The following is a 23,455-nucleotide window of genomic DNA, read 5'->3' as shown; positions in this document are numbered from 1 at the left end:
CCTGCCTGTCCCATGGTCTTCGGGTGCCGCAGCTCTTCCCCTGTTCAGCGGTCACATGGGACCGCTCATTAAAGTTATGAATATGGACTCCACTCCCATAGGGGTGGAGCCGCATATTCATTCCTCTAATGAGCAGTAACGGTGACCGCTGACAGAGGAAGAGGCTGCGGCACCCGGAGACCATCTGTCCGGGATAAGGAGCCAGGGACGCCGGGAGCAGGTGAGTATTACATATTTACCTGTCCACGTTCCACCCGCCGGGCGCAGCCCCGTCTTCCCATCCTTTTGCTCTGACTGTTCAGGTCAGAGGGCGCGATGACGTATAATCTGCGCGCCGCCCTCTGCCTGAACAGTCAGTGCGGAGAGAAGCAGAGACGGGACGCTGAGGAGCTGCGGGCAGCAAGAGAGGTGAGTATGTCATTTTTTTTTTTTAATGCAGCAGCAGCATTATATATTGCACAGCTTTATAAGGAGCATCTATGGGGCAATAATGAACAGTGCAGAGCATCGTATATGGGGCACAGCTTTATAAGGAGCATCTATGGGGCCATAATGAACGATGCAGAGCATTCTATATGGCACAGCTTCATATGGAGCATCTATGGGGCAATAATGAACGGTGCAGAGCATTCTATATGGCACAGCTTTATATGGAGCACCTATGGGGCAATAATGAACGGTGCAGAGCATTCTATATGACACAGCTTTATATGGAGCATCTATGGGGCAATAATGAACAGTGCAGAGCATTCTATATGGCACAGCTTTATATGGAGCATCTATGGGGCAATAATGAACGGTGCAGAGCATTCTGTATGGCACAGCTTTATATGGAGCATCTATGGAGCAATAATGAACGGTGCAGAGCATTCTATGTGGCACAGCTTTATATGGAGCATCTATGGGGCAATAATGAACGGTGCAGAGCATTCTATATGGCACAGCTATATATGGATCATCTATGGGGCAATAATCAACGGTATGGAGCATTATATATGGCACAGCTTTATATGGAGCATCTATGGGGCCATAATGAACGGTGCAGAGCATTATATATGGCACAGCTTTATATGGAGCATCTTATGGGGCAATAATGAACGGTATGGAGCATCTATTTTTATTTTTGAAATTCACCGGTAGCAGCTGGTCGGCTTATACTCGAGTATATACGGTAACTCCTTAACGACCACCGATACGCCTTTTAACAGCGACAGTTAAGGGTACTTACTTCTCAGCGCCGCTTTTTAACGGTGCGCAGAAATAAGTATATAGCGCCCCCCAGCGTCAGAAAATCTCCGGGCTCTTGGCTTCCTGAGGTAGCTGAGACCTCAGAGAACATGATTCGGGTCGGTTTTTACCGTACCCAGTGTTGCAATCCAGTGTTCCAAAGCTATAACCTCATAAAGTGACAGTGGTCAGAATTGTAAAAATTGACTTGGTCATTAAGTACCAAATTGGCTCAGTCACTAAGGGGTTAATAAACCAGCCTGAACATTTTACATAAACCGCTTCCTGTACCTCAAGTGCAACTGAGTGAGTAGGAACTTTACACTTCTTCTACCAACTGCTCAGTGAAGAACAAACAGCACTCAGATGACACACAGATCTCAGGTGAAAATACAAAAGGAACATTGGGGCACTTCTGGCTTCGGATATATGGTATGGTATGTCCTTTTTTAAATAACAAAGTTGTACAATGATGTCTTATTAATAGTTATCCAAACTAACATGAATAAAACAATGCAACCATTTTTATTCAAAGCATTTAGCGATCACCATAGATAATTTGTTTGCTGTATTGTATAGGTTGTTACAGTTAGGCTGGGGTCACACTTGCGTGTGCAATGCGAGAAACTCGCATCAATACCATGCACTGCCGCTGGCAATCGGGACCGGAGCGTTCAGCTGTGTAGAAATACATGCAGCCGCACACTTCGGTCCCGAGTGCCAAGTATTGATGTGCGAGTTTCTCGCATTGCACACGCAAGTGTGACGCCGGCCTTCCACAAAGTATGTCATGTTTATTGTAATTGTTTTGCATCTTTATCTTATAATGTACTGACATATAGAGATATCTATATAGACCAGTATATATGTATCAGTACATGTAAAGAAGAATGTTATTGAGGCTTTCGGCTTACAAGATTCTCTTGTACATAACAGTGAAGCCTGTGGCCAATAATGCTTCTGTCTTACATATCTGAGGTCACCGACACGAACATGCTTTATATAATATGTTTAGAGACATCCATTGTGCACAGTGACCTGTGATGGACAGGACTGTGGGTAAGGCCGGAGTCACACTTGCCGTATGAAAAATAGGTCCGATTCTCTCGCCTGAGAATCGCACCAATGTTCTCCGTATGGTCATCCGTGTGTAATCCGTTTCCAATGCGATTTCATCGCATCTAAGTATCCGCATGACATCCGTATGGATTTACATTTCTCACTGATTTTCCCCATTGAATTTAATGGCTCAATGGGCCGAAATGAGGAAAATGTGTGCGTATTTCTCTCAAGTCACACTGATGGTCTGTGTGGTGTCTGAATTTTTTCTCGCACCCATAGACTTGCATTGGCGAGACTCGGACGATATACATTGCAAATCACAGCTTGCTGCGATTTCGCTTGCACGTACTGTATAATACGGCCGAGAGAAAAAAAAAAAAAAAACGGTGATGTGAGCTGCCCCATAGATTAACAGTGGTCTTAGTGCTATTTGATGTTTTCTCGCATAGCACTCGTTCGTATTCCTCTCTAGTGTGACTCCGGCCTAAGGCTACTACATCTACTAAGGCCTCTACACTACTAAGGCTCCGGCCCTACATCTACGTAAAAAAAAAAAAACATCATGTGAACACTTCCGAAAAAACTCTGAAAATCTAAAGTTACTTATAAGCCAGTGACTGATTAGAACCTGTGACGTCTCGGCATTTAGTGGTCACTACTCACCTGTGTGGTTATCTGTAGTAATCTTCCTCTTACACCGCTCATCTCCCCTCACATATGTCTCTGTAGTATTAATATGGGGCAGATCTTCACCCTGAAACAAATATTGTAGAAGTCACTGACAGGTGAAGACATTTGAGAAGATCCAGACATCTAATGTCTATGATCAGCTTTATCCGGGCATCTCCACCAGAATGGCCACATTACTAGAGACACCCATCTAGTAACACGTAGGATCTTATCTGCCCTTCAGAACCTCAGATATTAATTGCGTCATAGATTCCACAAGGTGCTTAGATCGTTCCCCAGGAATAGTGGCCCATGCCAACAGGATGGGTTCTTCCAGTTGCCGCAAATTAGATGAAGGTGCTAAGATGCTCTGAATAACCAATTCTACCTCGTCCCTGAGATGATTTATAGGGTTTGAGATCTGAGGACTGTGATGGCGAAAAACAAGGAAAACTCACTGTAATATTCCTGGTGTAAAGGAATGGAAGTTCCTGGCACCTCCTAAAGAGAATTGATGTCCGACATAAAGGTATATTTGTGGTGCTGCAGAATATAGGGATTTTTATGTACTCACCGTAAAATCCTTTTCTCTGAGCCATTCATTGTGGGACACAGACCATGGGTGTATGCTGCTGCCACTAGGAGGACACTAAGTGATACAAAGAAAGTTAGCTCCTCCCCTGCAGTATATACCCTCCTGTTGGCTCTCAGCTAACCAGTTCGGTGCAAAAGCAGTAGGAGATCAATAACAACATATGAGCGTATAGCATGTCACATTATGAGAGTATAGCATGTCAAATTATAAAACAAGCACAAGCTAATATCAGGGTGGGAGCTGTGTCCCCCAATGAATGGCTCGGAGAAAAGGATTTTACGGTGAGTACACAAAAATCCCTATTTCTCCTTCGCCTCATTGGGGGGGGGGGGGGGGGACACACAGACCGTGGGACGTCCCAAAGCAGTCCCTGGGTGGGGACAACATCAGATCAGGCCCTATGTAATGTAACCGCTACTTACAAGTGCGCCACCACGGCCTGCAGAGTCTGCATGCCCCGACTTGCATCTGTGGAAGTCTGGGAATTACAGTGCTTCAAGAATGCATGCGCACTGGGCGAAACTGCAAGCTTGCAGGCGTGCTTTGCCGACGCCTCGTGCCTAGAACCCACGAAACATCGATAGACAGGGAGATAGATGTCAGCCTAACACAGAAGGACTCCTGGATGATGTAACGAATCCACCAGGCTAACATGGCCAATGAAACGGCTAAACCCTTCCTGTAACCGTCAGGAAGCCTTCTTACCGTCAGGAAGGCCAAATAAAGCGTCCAACCTTCGGAAGGACGCCGTCCTCGAGACGTACCCACTCAGAGCATTCACTTCGTCCAGAATATGGGGAACCCATTCCGTTTTGTGGACTGATGCCGAAAGAGATGGGGGAAGAACGATGCCCTCATAACAGTGGGAATAAAATACCACTTTGGTAACAAGGGACGGAGATGGCCTGACGACAACCTTGCCTTGAAGGTAATAAGGGAAAAAAAGTCTGAAAGAACAGAGCGGCTAGCTCCAAAGAGTCATCAGGATGACGAGATCGCAGAGAAAAAAGGGCGACCTTCACTGATAGTAAAGTCTGTCCGGATCCTAGCAACCAGACAATCCCCACATGTACTTATGCTAGCTAACAGATGGAAGTCATTCAGCTGCGGCAAGAAAAACTAAATGTCCGAGCACTAAAAAACACTCGGAAGACCCCCGAGCATGCTCTAGAAATCTCAAGTAACAAGTATATTCGCTCATCACTAGTTATGTGCCTTTAAGACCAGGAATACTGGTCATGTGCCTTTAAGATTAGGGAATATTGGTCATGTTCCTTTAAGAATAGGGAATACTGGTCATGTGCACCTTTAAGCACAGGGGGAAGATGCAGGGGGGGGAGAGCAGTACTTTCTTACCCGGTTGCATGTGCCTCTTCAATGCAAAACCATCGCCCCTGTGACTTCCATGAATAGGCCCAAGCCGGGAGCTAAAATTCTGCAGCCGGCCGGAGCAATACCATGGGTAGTATAGAGGGACGTTGGTGGTTGGCCGAGAGAAGCGAACGTTCCCGTGCTAGGTGAGAAGCACCAGAAAAGGCCGAAGCCGGGGGCTACATTTTTGCAGCCGGCCAGAGCGTTACCTCAGGGAGGTGGGCCACAGGGAAGCTGAGGCTTCGTCCTGGCATGGAGCCGCCGCGGATGACTGTGTTTCAGCGCAGAGAAAAGCACGCGCAATCTATTGTTCTGCTGCAGGTCAGGTATTGCAGCGTGGACGGTGCAGGGATAAAGGGGTAAACCTCAATCCACCATCCGTTTGTTAGGGAGGTGGAGAGGGACCGTCCGCCTCCTTGTGCCATCCACTTTAACAGCGGTGGTGCAGTGGGGGCTGCTCGGACGCCAAAGAGAGAGGGGCCTCTGTACATCCACGGAGTTCAAGTCCCCAGGTGGACAGGGCCAGTTGTCTGGCAATAGGCCTGGCTGGGGAAGAGGGTACGTGGAGGCGACACTCCATGTGCTCGTCAGTTCAGGGTGCGGGGAGATTGGTGCCCTTGAAGGGACCCGTCGCCCCTAAGAATCAGCTCAGGCGTGGCACGTTGCAGGAGAGGATACGGAGAGGCGACACTGTCCGTGCTCGCCTGTTGATGGTTCGGGGAGATCGGAGCCTTGAAAGGACCAGTCGCCCCTTCGTTGTAAAAAGTAAAATCAAAAATGTAAAAGGTAAAAATAAAATAATAAAGAGTTTTGGGTCTGAATAGCAGACCCGTCCGTGTGCCTCCTACGGACACTAAGCAAGAACTGGTTAGCTGAGAATCAGCAGGAGGCTGTATACTGCAGAGGAGGAGCTTTCTTTGTATCACTTAGTGTCAGCCTCCTAGTGGCAGCAGCATACACCCACGGTCTGTGTCCCTCAATGAGGAGAAGGAGATATACTGTAATTACAGGATACTGATAAAAAGTATTGTCATTATATGGTTAATGCTATGGTTTATTGCAGTCACCTTTATGTGATGGTTATGGACTGTAGGCAGGGGAGAGTTATAGAGGGTAAGCCCTGCAGCTGGGTAGGAGAGAGTTACAGAGGGTCAGCTCTGCAGCTGGGCAGTGGAGAGTTTCAGAGGGTCAGCCCTGCAGCTGGGCAGTGGAGAGTTACAGAAGGTCAGCCCTGCAGCTGGGCAGTGGAGAGTTACAGAGGGTCAGCCCCGCAGCTGGGCAGGGGAGAGTTACAGAAGGTCAGCCCTGCAGCTGGGCAGTGGAGAGTTACAGAGGGTCAGCCCCGCAGCAGAGAGGTACAGAGGGTCAGCTCTGCAGCTGGGCAGTGGAGAGTTACAGAGGGTCAGCTCTGCAGCTGGGCAGTGGAGAGATACAGAGGGTCAGCCCTGCATCTGGGCAGTGGAGAGTTACAGAGGGTCAGCCCTGCATCTGGGCAGTGGAGAGTTACAGAGGGTCAGCCCTTCAGCTGGGCAGGAGAGAGTTACAGAGGGTCAGCCCTACAGCTGGGCAGTGAAGATTTACTGAGGGTCAGCCCTTCAGCTGGGCAGGAGAGAGTTACAGAGGGTCAGCCCTGCAGCTGGGAGGAGTCTTGGGAGATGTTTCTAGGTGATTCATATGTATACAATAGAGTGTAGTTGCAGTGCATGTTTACTATATGGAGGGCTGTAGAGTGAGGTTGTGCTATTGCTCATTGTTGGTACTTGAGGCATGATATTAGGTGTGTGGTCAAAGAGAGACAGTTGCATAGAAATACATGCGTTATACGGCCGTCTGACTCTTCCCTTATACAGGTGGATAAAACAAGACTGAACACAAGACCTTCACAGCCTTCTACACGTCATATGGAAAATCTCATGACATCTTCTCTCCATCTACCTGATGATCCTGAGGAACATTGGAATCTTCTTGTTTACAATCCTGTGGAAGAAGAGGACGGGGACATCTCTCTGGTGTTGTCCTCTCACTGGATAGAACTGGAGGAAACACATACAGGGACTGAATTCATTCTTTACATACAGATAATTATAGGCCGTGTGTATTTAGTTGTCTATTACCTGGTGATGTGAGGGGCTGGGGAACCTCCATCATGATGTCCTTGTACAGATATTTGTGTTCTTCTAAATATTCCCACTCCTCCATGGAGAAATAGACGGTGACATCCTGACACCTTATAGGAACCTGACACATACAAAGATACCGTCATCCCTCCATTCCTTCATAATGTTACTGTATAATGTCCCAGCATTCCCAGCAGTGTCACCTCTCCAGTCAGCAGCACAATCATCTTGTAGGTGAGTTCTAGGATCTTCTGGTCATTGATGTCCTCATTTATCAGGGGGTGAGGTGGAGGCCCTGTGATTGGGCTCAGGGGTCTTCCCCATCCCTCAGAGACACGTTCCTGATAGCACTCCCTAGAGGTCTTCTTCACTACTGTGTAATCCTGGTTATAGAAAGACACATTAATAAATCTTGCGATATGCTGAAAAAGAGAACGTTAAGACAGATGTTAATATGTCCAGTGGGTTGTATAAAATGTTTTATGAATTGGGGTGGCGTGCTGAATGACCAGTGGCTAGTCCATGCGATGATTTCTTTTTATCGCACTTTAGGTTCGTGTCTATATTTAAGTATTGTTTGGAACTTGATGGCATTTCTTCAAAGGAATACATAGGGCATTCATTTCGTATTGGGGCAGGTACGGAGGCGGCCAGGATGGGTTTGGGTGAGGAAGTGGTGAAAACTATTGGGCGTTGGGAGTCTGTAAGGTTTCGGTCATATGTTCGCCCAGAGATTGTCTTGAGTTTGAGGTGAGTGTGAGTTTCTGAGGATTCAAAGTGTTCTTTTGTTTGGGAACATGGACAGCTGCTCATGTGGATTATGGGACATTTGTTTGTGTTCTGGGCAGCATTGAGGGCAGCAGTCCATCCCGATGGGCGACAGATGGGTTTTTCAATGAATTTGGCAATTCTACGTTGGATTGGAAAGCGAGGGATGGTCTGGAAACATTTACTCCAAGAGTTTCACCAATTTGCGCGTCTAGAACGTGTCCCGGATGTGCTGGTTATATATCTGGGGGGAATAATTTGGGTAAGAGGCCTTGTAGGGAACTGATTAAAAATATCAAGTTTGTAATATTGTGGATTTGGACAATGTTCCCTAGGGTTTTGGCAATTTGGTCAGATATCATTCCCAGAAGGGTTTGGTGGGGGGCTCGGTCTATTGATGGGGTGAATAAAGCGAGAATTGAAGTAAATAGAGTGGTGTCTCACTTTATGGTGCGTAATGGTGAGGTGGTGGTGCGCCATGTGGAATTGGAGTCTGGTGAAGGGGAATTTTGGAAGAAGGATGGAATTCATTTGAATGCCGTCGGCATGGACATGTGGTGTTTGGCGGTTCAGGAGGGTATTGAGAAAGGTCTGAAGGTGTGGCGGGACATAAATGTTTAAGGGGTCAGAACATTCATATTTGTAGCATGGGGGGAGGTCCTCGAAGTTGGTGGATCGCAGGGGGGGGGGGGATCTCAAGAGGTTCTGGACCCTCCCCGGGTGGATTCATGTGGACGGGTGTTTAAATAATCCCATGGGAGGGATTATAATTGGACCCGAGGTTAATGGTTTTGGAAATTAGCCAGGTTGGTTAATAGCTGCTTCTGAGCTCGTGGCAGGTGGAAATAGTAAACCTGCGGATTATACTTTTGGGGCTTCGGTGACCACCCCCTCTAGGAGGCTGTTAAATTGTTTTGTATTAAATGTTAATAAAAGGTTGCTGTGGCCAATTAATCCAATCTAAGTGTGGTGTGTTTATTGGGGCTTCTATTACAAAGATTAGGGAGATTATGAGGATACAAAGGTAAGAATCGAAGCTCACATGGGTCACGAATACCCTTATGTCATGTCCATCTATTATTCCCCTAGATAAGAATGATGTAATGTGACGTCATCAGAATCTCTCACCTCTCCAGTAAGCCGGAAGAGGATCTCTAGGGTGAGGTGTAATATCCTCTCCGCCATCTTGTCCCTGTCCCTATCCATCCTTGTTGGGTCAGTTATGAAAATTCTCTTATATAGAAGATCTCCACTGAGAGGATCCAATATTGTGGGGACCTGAATGGGGAGAAGATGACGATGTAACATCATAAAGATCCCATGTAAGAAATCTGCGGAGCTGTTACCGGCGTCACATGATCACTACATCCAGTCATGGCCCCGTCCTGCCCCCGGTATAACACACAGTCCCATTATAGTCACATACAGAGATTTATCACAGGCTCAGCACTGAGGGGGTTAATGTCCCCTGCGCCCAGTAAGAGTGAATCTCCAGCACCTACCTCCACCTGCAGAGCCGCACACCACATATATGGCTGTGACTGAATCCTAGTGAGTGATAGGATCTGGTGACTTTCTCCACTAGGATTTGGCTTTCTCATGTGGAGCCGGCTGTACCCTAATGTGCAGAGTCCCGGTGCCCCCCCCAGGACTGAGTCCTGTCCCCTCTATCACACAGTCCCTGCTCCCCCATTACCGCTCACCAGTGCAGACTTCTCCCTTCAGCTCTTACATGTGGGGCCGGCTGTACCCTAATGTGCAGAGTCCCGGTGCCCCCCAGGACTGAGTCCTGTCCCCTCTATCACACAGTCCCTGCTCCCCCATTACCGCTCACCAGTGCAGACTTCTCCCTCAGCTCTTACATGTGGAGCCGACTGTACCCTAATGTGCAGAGTCCCGGTGCCCCCCAGGACTGAGTCCTGTCCCCTCTATCACACAGTCCCTGCCCCCCCATTACCGCTCACCAGTGCAGACTTCTCCCCTCAGCTCTTACATGTGGAGCCGACTGTACCCTAATGTGCAGAGTCCCGGTGCCCCCCAGGACTGAGTCCTGTCCCCTCTATCACACAGTCCCTGCTCCCCCATTACCGCTCACCAGTGCAGACTTCTCCCCTCAGCTCTTACATGTGGAGCCGGCTGTACCCTAATGTGCAGAGTCCCGGTGCCCCCCAGGACTGAGTCCTGTCCCCTCTATCACACAGTCCCTGCCCCCCCATTACCGCTCACCAGTGCAGACTTCTCCCCTCAGCTCTTACATGTGGAGCCGGCTGTACCCTAATGTGCAGAGTCCCGGTGCCCCCCAGGACTGAGTCCTGTCCCCTCTATCACACAGTCCCTGCTCCCCCATTACCGCTCACCAGTGCAGACTTCTCCCTTCAGCTCTTACATGTGGAGCCGGCTGTACCCTAATGTGCAGAGTCCCGGTGCCCCCCAGGACTGAGTCCTGTCCCCTCTATCACACAGTCCCTGCTCCCCCATTACCGCTCACCAGTGCAGACTTCTCCCCTCAGCTCTTACATGTGGAGCCGACTGTACCCTAATGTGCAGAGTCCCGGTGCCCCCCAGGACTGAGTCCTGTCCCCTCTATCACACAGTCCCTGCCCCCCCATTACCGCTCACCAGTGCAGACTTCTCCCCCAGCTCTTACATGTGGAGCCGGCTGTACCCTAATGTGCAGAGTCCCGGTGCCCCCCAGGACTGAGTCCTGTCCCCTCTATCACACAGTCCCTGCCCCCCCATTACCGCTCACCAGTGCAGACTTCTCCCTTCAGCTCTTACATGTGGAGCCAGCTGTACCCTAATGTGCAGAGTCCCGGTGCCCCCCAGGACTGAGTCCTGTCCCCTCTATCACACAGTCCCTGCCCCCCCATTACCGCTCACCAGTGCAGACTTCTCCCTTCAGCTCTTACATGTTGCTGCTTCCTACACAGAAAACCCTTCAGTTCCTACAAGCTCCATCCTGCTCCTCCTCATGTGACTGATCACATGACTGTGACATCATCACAGGTCCTGTATGTTGGTCACTAAAAGGCCTCCTTCACACTTCCTTGTATAGAAAAAAAACAGTACTGGTTATTTCCGCATCTATGTGCCATCTATTTGTGTGCATGTGACATGCGTGTGTGACATCCATGTATTAGTTTGCGGCCTGGGAAGAAGCAGTACAGTTTGCGCTGATCCCAGGCACTGGCTGCTGAAGGCAGCTCATCATTGTTGCTTGGTCTCCCTGAGATCAGCACAACCAGGCGACAATGATGGGAGTTGTATTCAGCATCAGTGGTATACCTCCTTTGTAAGATTAAGAATTCAATTAAAAAAAAATGGTGTAGGCTTCAGCGTAATTTTTATAACCTGCAGAGGGAAAGCCCATGGCTGGGGGGCTGATATTAATAATCTGGGAAAATACTATTAATAACAGCTCACAACTGTTTGCTTACCCTTTACTTGTGAATTTACGAGGAACCTCCAGAAAAACAAATGAGGTAGGATTCCCCTATAAATTCAAACCCTCAAAGGCTAAACAGACAACTCTGGATTGATAAAAATTGCCTGTGAAGGGGCCAGAGATATTGCCACCCCTCGCAGGCTACCAACATCAACCCTCAGCTGCCCCAGAAATATTAAGAGAGGATATGGGTTCCTAGAGGAAGAATGAACTGGGGATGAAATATACGTGAGCCGCAATGTGGTGAAGCGGAGGTACGTGTCTTCACGACTTCACAGCTTATACCCCTGTGAAATAGTGTACTTTGTGAAGTGCAAGTGTCGGCGGGGTTGGTATGTCGCAGCCGTGGTGTGTCCCTACATGTGGGAAGATACATTGGAATCAGACCAGAAGGTCTTTGAGTGGAGAGCCAGGATAGAGGCCCAAAAGAAGTGGGCTAAGGAGGCCCCCCGAAGAGTTCTTGTTGGCACCGAGGACTGTCAATTCCTACAAGAAAGAGATGGCACCTGATCAGCGGCTGGTATAGTATGAGGAAGAGGAAGACTCCCCTATGATCTGTCCGAATCTCTTTGTGAGGTGCAGGCATCTAGCCTGTCGCAAACGTAGGTTGAGGAGTCGGGTTCTACCAGCCAAGGACCTGGGGAAGGCCGCAGGGCCACAGTGACGCAGATGGTCCAGAAATTCATGGTGACCAACTATGGCCCTGACCAGGTGCGCTGTGGGACTGTCACGACGGAGGAGGACCCCGGGCCAAGACAGTTTCCAGATCAGCCCTGGAGATGGAGGAGACCACCATCCCCCACCTGGGCCGCCTTCATGGTGAACAGGCGGAAGGCTCAGAAAAAGCTGTGGAGGTAGTGATGTCCTGAGGCTCAAGGTTCTTTGTTCTTGGGATACTGTGAGTTTGCGGGAAGCTGCCTCATACTCATCAAGAGAGACATTGTCAGTGAAATCCCGTTTGGGAGCGGACTGCCCCATCCACAGTAAGGACTGTTTGCGAATCATAAGTTCGTGTTGGTTGAAAGAAAAAATCCGTGGGACTGTTTCTACACCTTAGGAGGTGGAAGATGCCTGAGAGCGGCTGAGTTTGAATTTTTTTTTCTGTTGAATTTTGTGTTGAGCCTTTTCTGCTGGAATAGCAGATGCTGGTACTCTCGGAGGGTTGTTGTAATCCTCCACACAATGACTGTACGTTTCTGAACAGTGTTTCAACGGAAGACTACTGTTGCATTGGTCTATGGGCCCTATTGATAAAATGGACATGGACACTTTGTTTCCAGGGTCCATACCAAGAAGGACATACTACTGAAATTTTTATGATTATGGACTGTCAGACTTGCTGTTCCGGGGCCCTTGACCGAGAAGGATCGTATTTACCAAAGAAGACATCGGGACCAGCCTGCAATCTGATATTTTATAATGCTTGATAGAGTATTATAATGCATTATCTCTGCACTAACTCTTCTTTTAAAGGTAACCTGTCAGCACGGTTGTGTATACTAACCTACACCCAGTGTCAGGTCGGCACCGTTATACTGAATAAAATGATACCTTAGTTGATGAAATCTGTCTTGTGGTTGTTTCTTAATCTTAGTCTCCAGTCACTAGGCATTAAGGACACTGCTCTCTCCTGGTTCTCTTCCTATCTTTCTGACCGCTCCTTCAGTGTTTTGTTCGCTGGCTCCACTTCATCCCCTCACTGCTGGGGTACCTTAGGGCTCAGTCCTTGGCCCCCTTCTCTTCTCTCTCTACACGGCCCCAATTGGACAGACCATCAGCAGATTTGGCTTTCAGTACCATCTTTATGCTGATGACACACAACTATACACGTCATCCCCTGACCTTACCCCCGCTGTATTACAGAAAACCAGTGACTGTCTGTCCGCAGTCTCCAACATCATGTCCGCTCTGTATCTGAAACTCAACCTTTCCAAAACTTAACTTCTTCTGCTCCCGCTGTCTACTAACCTCCCTAAATCTCACATTTCCCTCTCTGTGGGTGGCGCCATAATTACACCCCGGCAGCAGGCGCACTGTCTGAGTGTTATGTTTGACACCAATCTCTCCTTCACCTCCCACCTAAAGAACACCTAAATAACATCTCCAGAATATGACCTTTTCTTACCATGGAGACAACAAAAACCCTCACTGTTGCCCTGATCCACTCCTGCCTGGACTACTGTAACACTCTAATAATTGGCCTCCCCCTTACTCAACTTTCCCCTCTCCAGTCCATCCTTAATGCAGCAGCCAGGGTCGTCCATCTGGCTAATCGTTACTCGGACGTGTCCGCTCTTCGTCAGTCATTACTGGCTGCCCATTCATTACAGGATCCAATTCAAAATACTTGTTCTCACCCACAAAGCTCTCCACAGTGTGGCACCCCCTTACATCTCCTCCCTCATTTCTGTCTACCGGCCTAGCCGATCGCTGCGCTCTGCAAATGACTTTCGACTAACCTCTGCACTAATCCGTACCTCCCACTCTCGACTCCAAGACTTCTCCCGCGCTGCGCCAATCCTCTGGAATGCTCTACCCCAAGATATTAGGACCAGCCAACACTTACACATTTTTAGGCGCTCCCTCATAACACATTTGTTCAGAGCAGCCTACCACATTCCCTATTCAAAGTCATTTTATGTGTAAGTGGGTGTGTGTGTGTAGCTCATTCACTAACTTTATCTATCCCCCACTCCCTCAAGATGGCTGGACCATCATTGTAAATACACACCTGTACTTTTTATTTCCCCCACTTCATTGTAGATTGTAAACTCTCACCAGCAGGGTCATCTTATTTTGCTTTAATTATTGTATTATTGTTAACGTTGTTACTTATGACTGCTGTGTTTGAAACTGTTAAACTGTAAAGTGCTGCAGAATATGTTGGCGCTATATAAATAAAGATTATTTTTATAACTTTTTTCTCAGTTTTGTGTTAATGATATGCTCGGGTCCTAAGGGGGGGTTCATGTATGTGGTGCTCTGATTAGATATTCACAATGCAGACTGCTGACAGGTCACTGATCCCTCTCTGACCTACCCCCTAGTTTGCATAATGAATCCCATCACATACTGAGGGTGTGCAAATGCAGACAGGTGAACTGATGTTAGACTGCTCGCTCTTACCAATGGATCACTATCAAAACAAGGGACTGGCTGTAAAGGGAACCTGTCACCAGGTTTTCTCCATGTAAAGTACGTCCAGCACCTATAAGCCTCGGTTACAGTATGTTGTTGGTATGTCCCCAATCTCCTATACAAGACACAAAAAATAGTTTTTATTATACCTTCAGACAGTGTGATCCAGTCAGATGGGCACCTCCTCTTTTCACATTCACCCTCCTCCTTCCCTGCTTGGTGTGAATATTTATATGACCTCAGTCAAAATTTTTATAGGGTGAAAATGGGGCCCTAACTCAGAAATCATGAACCGCAGTGCAGGAACTCTGATCTAGTCATCTCTTTAGTAAGGTGGCTAGAATGGCGTTGCTGTACAGAGGACGTCCTTATAGACAGTGCTGTGTGCACAGAAATCATGGACTCAGTGCAGGAACTCCGATCTAGTCATCCCTGTAATGAGACAGCTAGAATGGCGTTGCTGTATAGATAACGTCCATATAGACAGTGCTGTGTGCACAGAAATCATGAACCTCAGTGCAGGAACTCTGATCTAGTCATCGCTGTAGTGAGACCACTAGAATGGCGGAATTTCATTATTTATTGGTAGACAGTTACAGAAGATTACAGCCCCAATTCATGAAGAACAGAATTTTGTATACCAGTCTAAAAATGTACTGTATATCTAAAGCTTTACGGAAAACCAAAAACTGTGCCTAATCACTAACAGGAAGGTAGTTACTAACACTGTGCTTGTTGTGCCTGATGCCGTTCTTCCCTGGCACAGAACGACCATAGACTGCTCCTGCCCGAAACTCAGCTGCCTCTACTGACACAATGGGGTGTGACTTGCAATATCATTCTGATTGACAGCTGGCTCCCCTACTTAGGCAGTGGGAATTGGGCTGTCAATCAGAATGACATCAGCAGTCCCACCCTGTCGACAGAGCGGAGCAGAAAAGAAGACTCTGCTCTGTCTACAGGTCCTTCTCAAAAAATTAGCATATAGTGTTAAATTTCATTATTTACCATAATGTAATGATTACAATTAAACTTTCATATATTATAGATTCATTATCCACCAACTGAAATTTGTCAGGTCTTTTATTGTTTTAATACTGATGATTTTGGCATACAACTCCTGATAACCCAAAAAACCTGTCTCAATAAATTAGCATATTTCACCCGTCCAATCAAATAAAAGTGTTTTTTAATACCAAACAAAAAAACCATCAAATAATAATGTTCAGTTATGCACTCAATACTTGGTCGGGAATCCTTTGGCAGAAATGACTGCTTCAATGCGGCGTGGCATGGAGGCAATCAGCCTGTGACACTGCTGAGATGTTATGGAGGCCCAGGATGCTTCAATAGCGGCCTTAAGCTGATCCAGAGTGTTGGGTCTTGCGTCTCTCAACTTTCTCTTCACAATATCCCACAGATTCTCTATGGGGTTCAGGTCAGGAGAGTTGGCAGGCCAATTGAGCACAGTAATACCATGGTCAGTAAACCATTTACCAGTGGTTTTGGCACTGTGAGCAGGTGCCAGGTCGTGCTGAAAAATGAAATCTTCATCTCCATAAAGCATTTCAGCCGATGGAAGCATGAAGTGCTCCAAAATCTCCTGATAGCTAGCTGCATTGACCCTGCCCTTGATGAAACACAATGGACCAACACCAGCAGCTGACATGGCACCCCACACCATCACTGACTGTGGGTACTTGACACTGGACTTCAGGCATTTTGGCATTTCCTTCTCCCCAGTCTTCCTCCAGACTCTGGCACCTTGATTTCCGAATGACATGCAAAATTTGCTTTCATCAGAAAAAAGTAGCCCAGGTCAGGTGCTTCTGCCGCTGTTTATGGTTCAAAAGTGGCTTTACCTGGGGAATGCGGCACCTGTAGCCCATTTCCTGCACACGCCTGTGCACGGTGGCTCTGGATGTTTCCACACCAGACTCAGTCCACTGCTTCCTCAGGTTCCCCAAGGTCTGGAATCGGTCCTTCTCCACAATCTTCCTCAGGGTCCGGTCACCTCTTCTCGTTGTACAGCGTTTTCTGCCACATTGTTTCCTTCCAACAGACTTACCATTGAGGTGCCTTGATACAGCACTCTGAGAACAGCCTATTTGTTGAGAAATTTCTTTCTGGGTCTTACCCTCTTGCTTGAGGGTGTCAATGATGGCCTTCTTGACATCTGTCAGGTCGCTAGTCTTACCCATGATGAGGGTTTTGAGTAATGAACCAGGCAGGGAGTTTTTAAAAGCCTCAGGTATCTTTTGCATGTGTTTAGAGTTAATTAGTTGATTCAGAAGATTAGGGTAATAGGTCATTTAGAGAACCTTTTCTTGATATGCTAATTTATTGAGACAGGTTTTTAGGGTTATCAGGAGTTGTATGCCAAAATCATCAGTATTAAAATAATAAAAGACCTGACAAATTTCAGTTGGTGGATAATGAATCTATAATATATGAAAGTTTAATTGTAATCATTACATTATGGTAAATAATGAAATTTAACACTATATGCTAATTTTTTGAGAAGGACCTGTATATGACATCAGTAGAGACAGCTGATTACCCAGCAGGAATGGTCTGTGACCGCTCTGCGACGGGAAAGAACGGCGCCGAGCAGGCAGTTAAGTAGCAATTACATACATGTTTGTGCTTAGATACACTTATTGTTTTTCATAAAGTCTTGGTTATCCCCTTTAATGAAGTGTGAGAGGGCGAAAGCTCAGCCATGTTGTGCTTTTATTTTTTTTTTTTAATTAATAAAAACATTTTTTGTTATCACTTTTCGTAATATAAAAAAATTTACACAGAGCTATGATTGTTCAGCTTTGAAAGAATTTAGCTTTTCCTGTATGTGCAAAAGTCTCTGCCAGTGACGTAATCATCAGAATCTACATCACAAAAGTGGCAAAAATTACACCAGTTCTCCTGTGACCCCGGACATCTCTGTAATAATTTGTCACTTTTGTGTTGTAAATTATGATTGCGCTCTTTTATGATGACTGTCGGTGGCGCTCTTTTATGATGACTGTCGGTGGTGCTCTTTTATGATAACTGTCGGTTGCTCTCTTTTATGATGACTGTCAGTTGCTCTCTTTTATAATGACTGTCGGTTGCAGTCTTTTATGATGACTGTCGGTGGTGCTCTTTTATGATGACTGTCGGTGGCGCTCTTTTATGATGACTGTCGGTGGCGCTCTTTTATGATGACTGTCGGTGGCGCTCTTTTATGATGACTGTCGGTTGCTCTCTTTTATAATGACTGTCGGTGGTGCTCTTTTATGATGACTGTCGGTTGCTCTCTTTTATAATGACTGTCGGTTGCTCTCTTTTATAATGACTGTCGGTTGCACTCTGTTATGATGACTATCGGTTGCGTTCTTTTATGATGGCTGTCGGTGGCGTTCTTTTATGATGACTGTCGGTGGCGCTCTTTTATGATGACTGTCGGTGGTGCTCTTTTATGATAACTGTCGGTTGCTCTCTTTTATGATGACTGTCAGTTGCTCTCTTTTATAATGACTGTCGGTTGCACTCTTTTATGATGACTGTCGGTGGTGCTCTTTTATGATGACTGTCGGTGGCGCTCTTTTATGATGACTGTCGGTGGCGCTCTTTTATGATGACTGTCGGTTGCTCTCTTTTATAATGACTGTCGGTGGTGCTCTTTTATGATGACTGTCGGTTGCTCTCTTTTATAATGACTGTCGGTTGCTCTCTTTTATAATGACTGTCGGTTGCACTCTGTTATGATGACTATCGGTTGCGTTCTTTTATGATGGCTGTCGGTGGCGTTCTTTTATGATGACTGTCGGTGGCGCTCTTTTATGATGACTGTCGGTGGTGCTCTTTTATGATAACTGTCGGTTGCTCTCTTTTATGATGACTGTCAGTTGCTCTCTTTTATAATGACTGTCGGTTGCACTCTTTTATGATGACTGTCGGTGGTGCTCTTTTATGATGACTGTCGGTGGCGCTCTTTTATGATGACTGTCGGTGGCGCTCTTTTATGATGACTGTCGGTTGCTCTCTTTTATAATGACTGTCGGTGGTGCTCTTTTATGATGACTGTCGGTTGCTCTCTTTTATAATGACTGTCGGTTGCTCTCTTTTATAATGACTGTCGGTTGCACTCTGTTATGATGACTATCGGTTGCGTTCTTTTATGATGGCTGTCGGTGGCGTTCTTTTATGATGACTGTCGGTGGCGCTCTTTTATGATGACTGTCGGTGGCACTCTTTTATGATGACTGTCGGTGGCGCTCTTTTGCGCCCTTCCCTGTGAAGCTCCTCCCACTCCTCACAATGTCGCAGCTGCGGACAGGACGGTGACAGATGGGAAGAGTCACATTCTGGTGACACTGAATGATCAGAGCAGAGTGTAATTATTTATATTACAAAAAGCCACAATTAAAACGTTAATTTTATAGATCAGGAAAGAAAATGATTTTGCCCAAATTCATAAAATACCAAGCAGTGTAAAGAACCTTCCCCTCTGACCTGTGATGTCTGCGCCATTATAACCTGCAATAATTCTATAAAAAGAAATAAATCCAGAAGAAGCGACTACAATGGAGACTATGAGGGTCCTGGAACCAACTCCATTCTGTCCTATCAGCACTGACCTGCTAGAGCGGAGGGGAAGAGCGGAACACCTCACTGCAGAGACTCCAGTCTAGTCAGAGGAGGATCCGGGGAGCCGGGGGAGGACCTCATATAATCACCTCAGATAGGCGGAACAATGGCTATATGCCTGGGTACTGTGCGTTCAGGACCTGTGATTATGTCACAGTCATGTGATCAGTCACCTGGGGGGAGGAGCAGGAGGTGGGTGTTTGTAGTGAAGGGTTTTTTGTGCATAGGAAGCGGCGACATGTAAGAGCTGAGGGGAGAAGTCTGCACTGGTGAGCGGTAATGGGGGAGCAGGGACTGTGTGATAGAGGGGACAGGACTCAGTCCTGGGGGGCACCGGGACTCTGCACATTAGGGTACAGCCGGCTCCTCATGTAAGAGCTGAGGGGAGAAGTCTGCACTGGTGAGCGGTAATGGGGGAGCAGGGACTGTGTGATAGAGGGGACAGGACTCAGTCCTGGGGGGCACCGGGACTCTGCACATTAGGGTACAGCCGGCTCCACATGTAAGAGCTGCAGGGAGAAGTCTGCACTGGTGAGCGGTAATGGGGGAGCAGGGACTGTGTGATAGAGGGGACAGGACTCAGTCCTGGGGGGCACCGGGACTCTGCACATTAGGGTACAGCCGGCTCCACATGTAAGAGCTGGGGGAGAAGTCTGCACTGGTGAGTGGTAATGGGGGAGCAGGGACTGTGTGATAGAGGGGACAGGACTCAGTCCTGGGGGGCACCGGGACTCTGCACATTAGGGTACAGCCGGCTCCACATGTAAGAGCTGGAGGGGGAAGTCTGCACTGGTGAGCGGTAATGGGGGAGCAGGGACTGTGTGATAGAGGGGACAGGACTCAGTCCTGGGGGGCACCGGGACTCTGCACATTAGGGTACAGCCGGCTCCACATGTAAGAGCTGCAGGGAGAAGTCTGCACTGGTGAGCGGTAATGGGGGAGCAGGGACTGTGTGATAGAGGGGACAGGACTCAGTCCTGGGGGGCACCGGGACTCTGCACATTAGGGTACAGCCGGCTCCACATGTAAGAGCTGAGGGGAGAAGTCTGCACTGGTGAGGGGTAATGGGGGGGCAGGGACTGTGTGATAGAGGGGACAGGACTCAGTCCTGGGGGGCACCGGGACTCTGCACATTAGGGTACAGCCGGCTCCACATGTAAGAGCTGCAGGGAGAAGTCTGCACTGGTGAGTGGTAATGGGGGAGCAGGGACTGTGTGATAGAGGGGACAGGACTCAGTCCTGGGGGGCACCGGGACTCTGCACATTAGGGTACAGCCGGCTCCTCATGTAAGAGCTGAGGGGAGAAGTCTGCACTGGTGAGCGGTAATGGGGGAGCAGGGACTGTGTGATAGAGGGGACAGGACTCAGTCCTGGGGGGCACCGGGACTCTGCACATTAGGGTACAGCCGGCTCCACATGTAAGAGCTGCAGGGAGAAGTCTGCACTGGTGAGCGGTAATGGGGGAGCAGGGACTGTGTGATAGAGGGGACAGGACTCAGTCCTGGGGGGCACCGGGACTCTGCACATTAGGGTACAGCCGGCTCCACATGTAAGAGCTGGGGGAGAAGTCTGCACTGGTGAGTGGTAATGGGGGAGCAGGGACTGTGTGATAGAGGGGACAGGACTCAGTCCTGGGGGGCACCGGGACTCTGCACATTAGGGTACAGCCGGCTCCACATGTAAGAGCTGGAGGGGGAAGTCTGCACTGGTGAGCGGTAATGGGGGAGCAGGGACTGTGTGATAGAGGGGACAGGACTCAGTCCTGGGGGGCACCGGGACTCTGCACATTAGGGTACAGCCGGCTCCACATGTAAGAGCTGCAGGGAGAAGTCTGCACTGGTGAGCGGTAATGGGGGAGCAGGGACTGTGTGATAGAGGGGACAGGACTCAGTCCTGGGGGGCACCGGGACTCTGCACATTAGGGTACAGCCGGCTCCACATGTAAGAGCTGAGGGGAGAAGTCTGCACTGGTGAGGGGTAATGGGGGGGCAGGGACTGTGTGATAGAGGGGACAGGACTCAGTCCTGGGGGGCACCGGGACTCTGCACATTAGGGTACAGCCGGCTCCACATGTAAGAGCTGCAGGGAGAAGTCTGCACTGGTGAGCGGTAATGGGGGAGCAGGGACTGTGTGATAGAGGGGACAGGACTCAGTCCTGGGGGGCACCGGGACTCTGCACATTAGGGTACAGCCGGCTCCACATGTAAGAGCTGAGGGGAGAAGTCTGCACTGGTGAGCGGTAATGGGGGAGCAGGGACTGTGTGATAGAGGGGACAGGACTCAGTCCTGGGGGGCACCGGGACTCTGCACATTAGGGTACAGCCGGCTCCACATGTAAGAGCTGCAGGGAGAAGTCTGCACTGGTGAGCGGTAATGGGGGAGCAGGGACTGTGTGATAGAGGGGACAGGACTCAGTCCTGGGGGGCACCGGGACTCTGCACATTAGGGTACAGCCGGCTCCACATGTAAGAGCTGAGGGGAGAAGTCTGCACTGGTGAGTGGTAATGGGGGAGCAGGGACTGTGTGATAGAGGGGACAGGACTCAGTCCTGGGGGGCACCGGGACTCTGCACATTAGGGTACAGCCGGCTCCACATGTAAGAGCTGAGGGGAGAAGTCTGCACTGGTGAGCGGTAATGGGGGAGCAGGGACTGTGTGATAGAGGGGACAGGACTCGGTCCTGGGGGGCACCGGGACTCTGCACATTAGGGTACAGCCGGCTCCACATGTAAGAGCTGCAGGGAGAAGTCTGCACTGGTGAGCGGTAATGGGGGAGCAGGGACTGTGTGATAGAGGGGACAGGACTCAGTCCTGGGGGGCACCGGGACTCTGCACATTAGGGTACAGCCGGCTCCACATGTAAGAGCTGAGGGGAGAAGTCTGCACTGGTGAGCGGTAATGGGGGAGCAGGGACTGTGTGATAGAGGGGACAGGACTCGGTCCTGGGGGGCACCGGGACCCTGCACATTAGGGTACAGCCGGCTCCACATGTAAGAGCTGAAGGGAGAAGTCTGCACTGGTGAGCGTTAATGGGGGGCAGGGACTGTGTGATAGAGGGGACAGGACTCAGTCCTGGGGAGCACCGGGACCCTGCACATTAGGGTACAGCCGGCCCCACATGTAAGAGCTGAAGGGAGAAGTCTGCACTGGTGAGCGGTAATGGGGGAGCAGGGACTGTGTGATAGAGGGGACAGGACTCAGTCCTGGGGGGCACCGGGACCCTGCACATTAGGGTACAGCCGGCTCCACATATAAGAGCTGAAGGGAGAAGTCTGCACTGGTGAGCGGTAATGGGGAGCAGGGACTGTGTGATAGAGGGGACAGGACTCAGTCCTGGGGGGCACCGGGACTCTGCACATTAGGGTACAGTCGGCTCCGTATGCATTGCAGGACCTTTGGTATCCCTTGATACGACCACTAGCAACTAGCTGTCACTTTTTCAGTGGACGTATCCAGCGTCGGACTGGATTATTTTGGTCCCACCAGAGAAAATAATTATTGGGGCCCACTATGTAGCTACATAAAAATAAATACAAGACCTCAAATTGCGTGATAAAACTCACTTATATCAGGGTATAATTTAAGGTAGTACACGTCTTAATTATGTAGCAGGGGTTGGGGTATCCCCCCTCATAGAATATAATGTAGCCTCCCTCATAGAATATAATGCAGCCCCTCTCCTAAAATAATGTAGCCCCCTCAAAGATTATAATGCAGCCCCTCTCATAGAATATAATGCAGTACCCCAGAAAATATAATGCAACCTCATAAGGTATAGTGCAGTCCCCACCATAGGTTATAATGTAGTACCCTCAAAGGGTATAATGCAGTCCCCCATAGAGTATACTGTAGCCCCCTCATAAAGTATGATGTAGCCCCCCAGAATATAATGTAGTCCCCCCACCACAGAAGATAATGTAGCCCCCTCCTAGGGTTTAATGCAGCCCCTCTCCACCCCCATCATTGCCTTCTCCCCCATCATTGCCCATTCCACCACCACCATTGTCTTTTCCACAACTACCATCATTGCCCATTTCGACACCCCCATCATTGCACTTTTCAACACCTCCATCATTGCTTTCCCCACTGCCATCATTGTTCTTTCCACCACAACCGTTATTGCTTTCTTCCCCAACAGGTCACAGGTCACACATGTTAGGGCATGCTAGGCTATGGGTTGATCTAGATGGACTTAAAGTCTTCCTTCAACCTTAATAACTATGTAACTATGTAACATGTGAATATTCCTGTCACCTAAAACGTCTATTATGGGCAAGCCACTATATGGTTATGTACCCTAAATGACAGTGTAATGGTAGTGGTGAAAAATGTATAAACGAATCAAGAGTAGAGAAAACCTCTATTCAAAGTGCTATGTGCATGCTGACAAGGTAACCGCGCCTTTAAGGTTCGTGGGCTGGAAAGGGCTAAACAT

The 23,455-nt window shown here is 48.6% G+C and overlaps 3 protein-coding genes across 6 annotated transcripts in view; 1 reads left to right on the top strand and 2 right to left on the bottom strand.

Moving 5' to 3' along the window:
• Positions 1-10,318, bottom strand: part of LOC143767238 (uncharacterized) — a 388,340-nt gene extending 378,022 nt beyond the window's left edge. The window contains exon 1 of the mRNA XM_077255425.1: positions 9,312-10,318. Coding sequence (XP_077111540.1) covers positions 9,312-9,410 — 99 coding nt within the window. The 5' untranslated portion in view covers positions 9,411-10,318. The remainder of the gene's footprint in view (positions 1-9,311) is intronic.
• Positions 1-19,025, bottom strand: part of LOC143767306 (oocyte zinc finger protein XlCOF7.1-like) — a 39,983-nt gene extending 20,958 nt beyond the window's left edge. Inside the window, exons 1-8 of the mRNA XM_077255543.1 lie at positions 19,012-19,025; positions 14,381-14,507; positions 8,938-9,087; positions 7,245-7,424; positions 7,039-7,162; positions 6,860-6,957; positions 3,533-3,607; positions 2,953-3,043 (exon numbers count right to left, since the gene is read on the bottom strand). Coding sequence (XP_077111658.1) covers positions 2,953-3,043; positions 3,533-3,607; positions 6,860-6,957; positions 7,039-7,162; positions 7,245-7,424; positions 8,938-9,015 — 646 coding nt within the window. The 5' untranslated portion in view covers positions 9,016-9,087; positions 14,381-14,507; positions 19,012-19,025. The remainder of the gene's footprint in view (positions 1-2,952; positions 3,044-3,532; positions 3,608-6,859; positions 6,958-7,038; positions 7,163-7,244; positions 7,425-8,937; positions 9,088-14,380; positions 14,508-19,011) is intronic.
• Positions 1-23,455, top strand: part of LOC143767208 (uncharacterized) — a 521,413-nt gene that overhangs the window by 222,454 nt on the left and 275,504 nt on the right. The window contains exon 1 of one of the 4 annotated variants that reach the window (XM_077255352.1): positions 19,210-19,290. The exons of 1 other annotated variant lie outside the window; for it this stretch is intronic. The gene's annotated coding sequence lies outside the window, so the exon portion shown is untranslated. Of the gene's footprint in view, positions 1-19,209; positions 19,291-20,269; positions 20,338-23,455 lie in introns of those variants that run through there. 2 more of the 4 variants (XM_077255347.1, XM_077255351.1) reach the window with 2 other exon arrangements.

The sequence above is a fragment of the Ranitomeya variabilis genome, chromosome 4, assembly GCF_051348905.1.
Source record: "Ranitomeya variabilis isolate aRanVar5 chromosome 4, aRanVar5.hap1, whole genome shotgun sequence".
Lineage (NCBI taxonomy): Eukaryota > Metazoa > Chordata > Amphibia > Anura > Dendrobatidae > Ranitomeya > Ranitomeya variabilis.
This window is presented reverse-complemented; position numbering and strand designations above follow the sequence as displayed.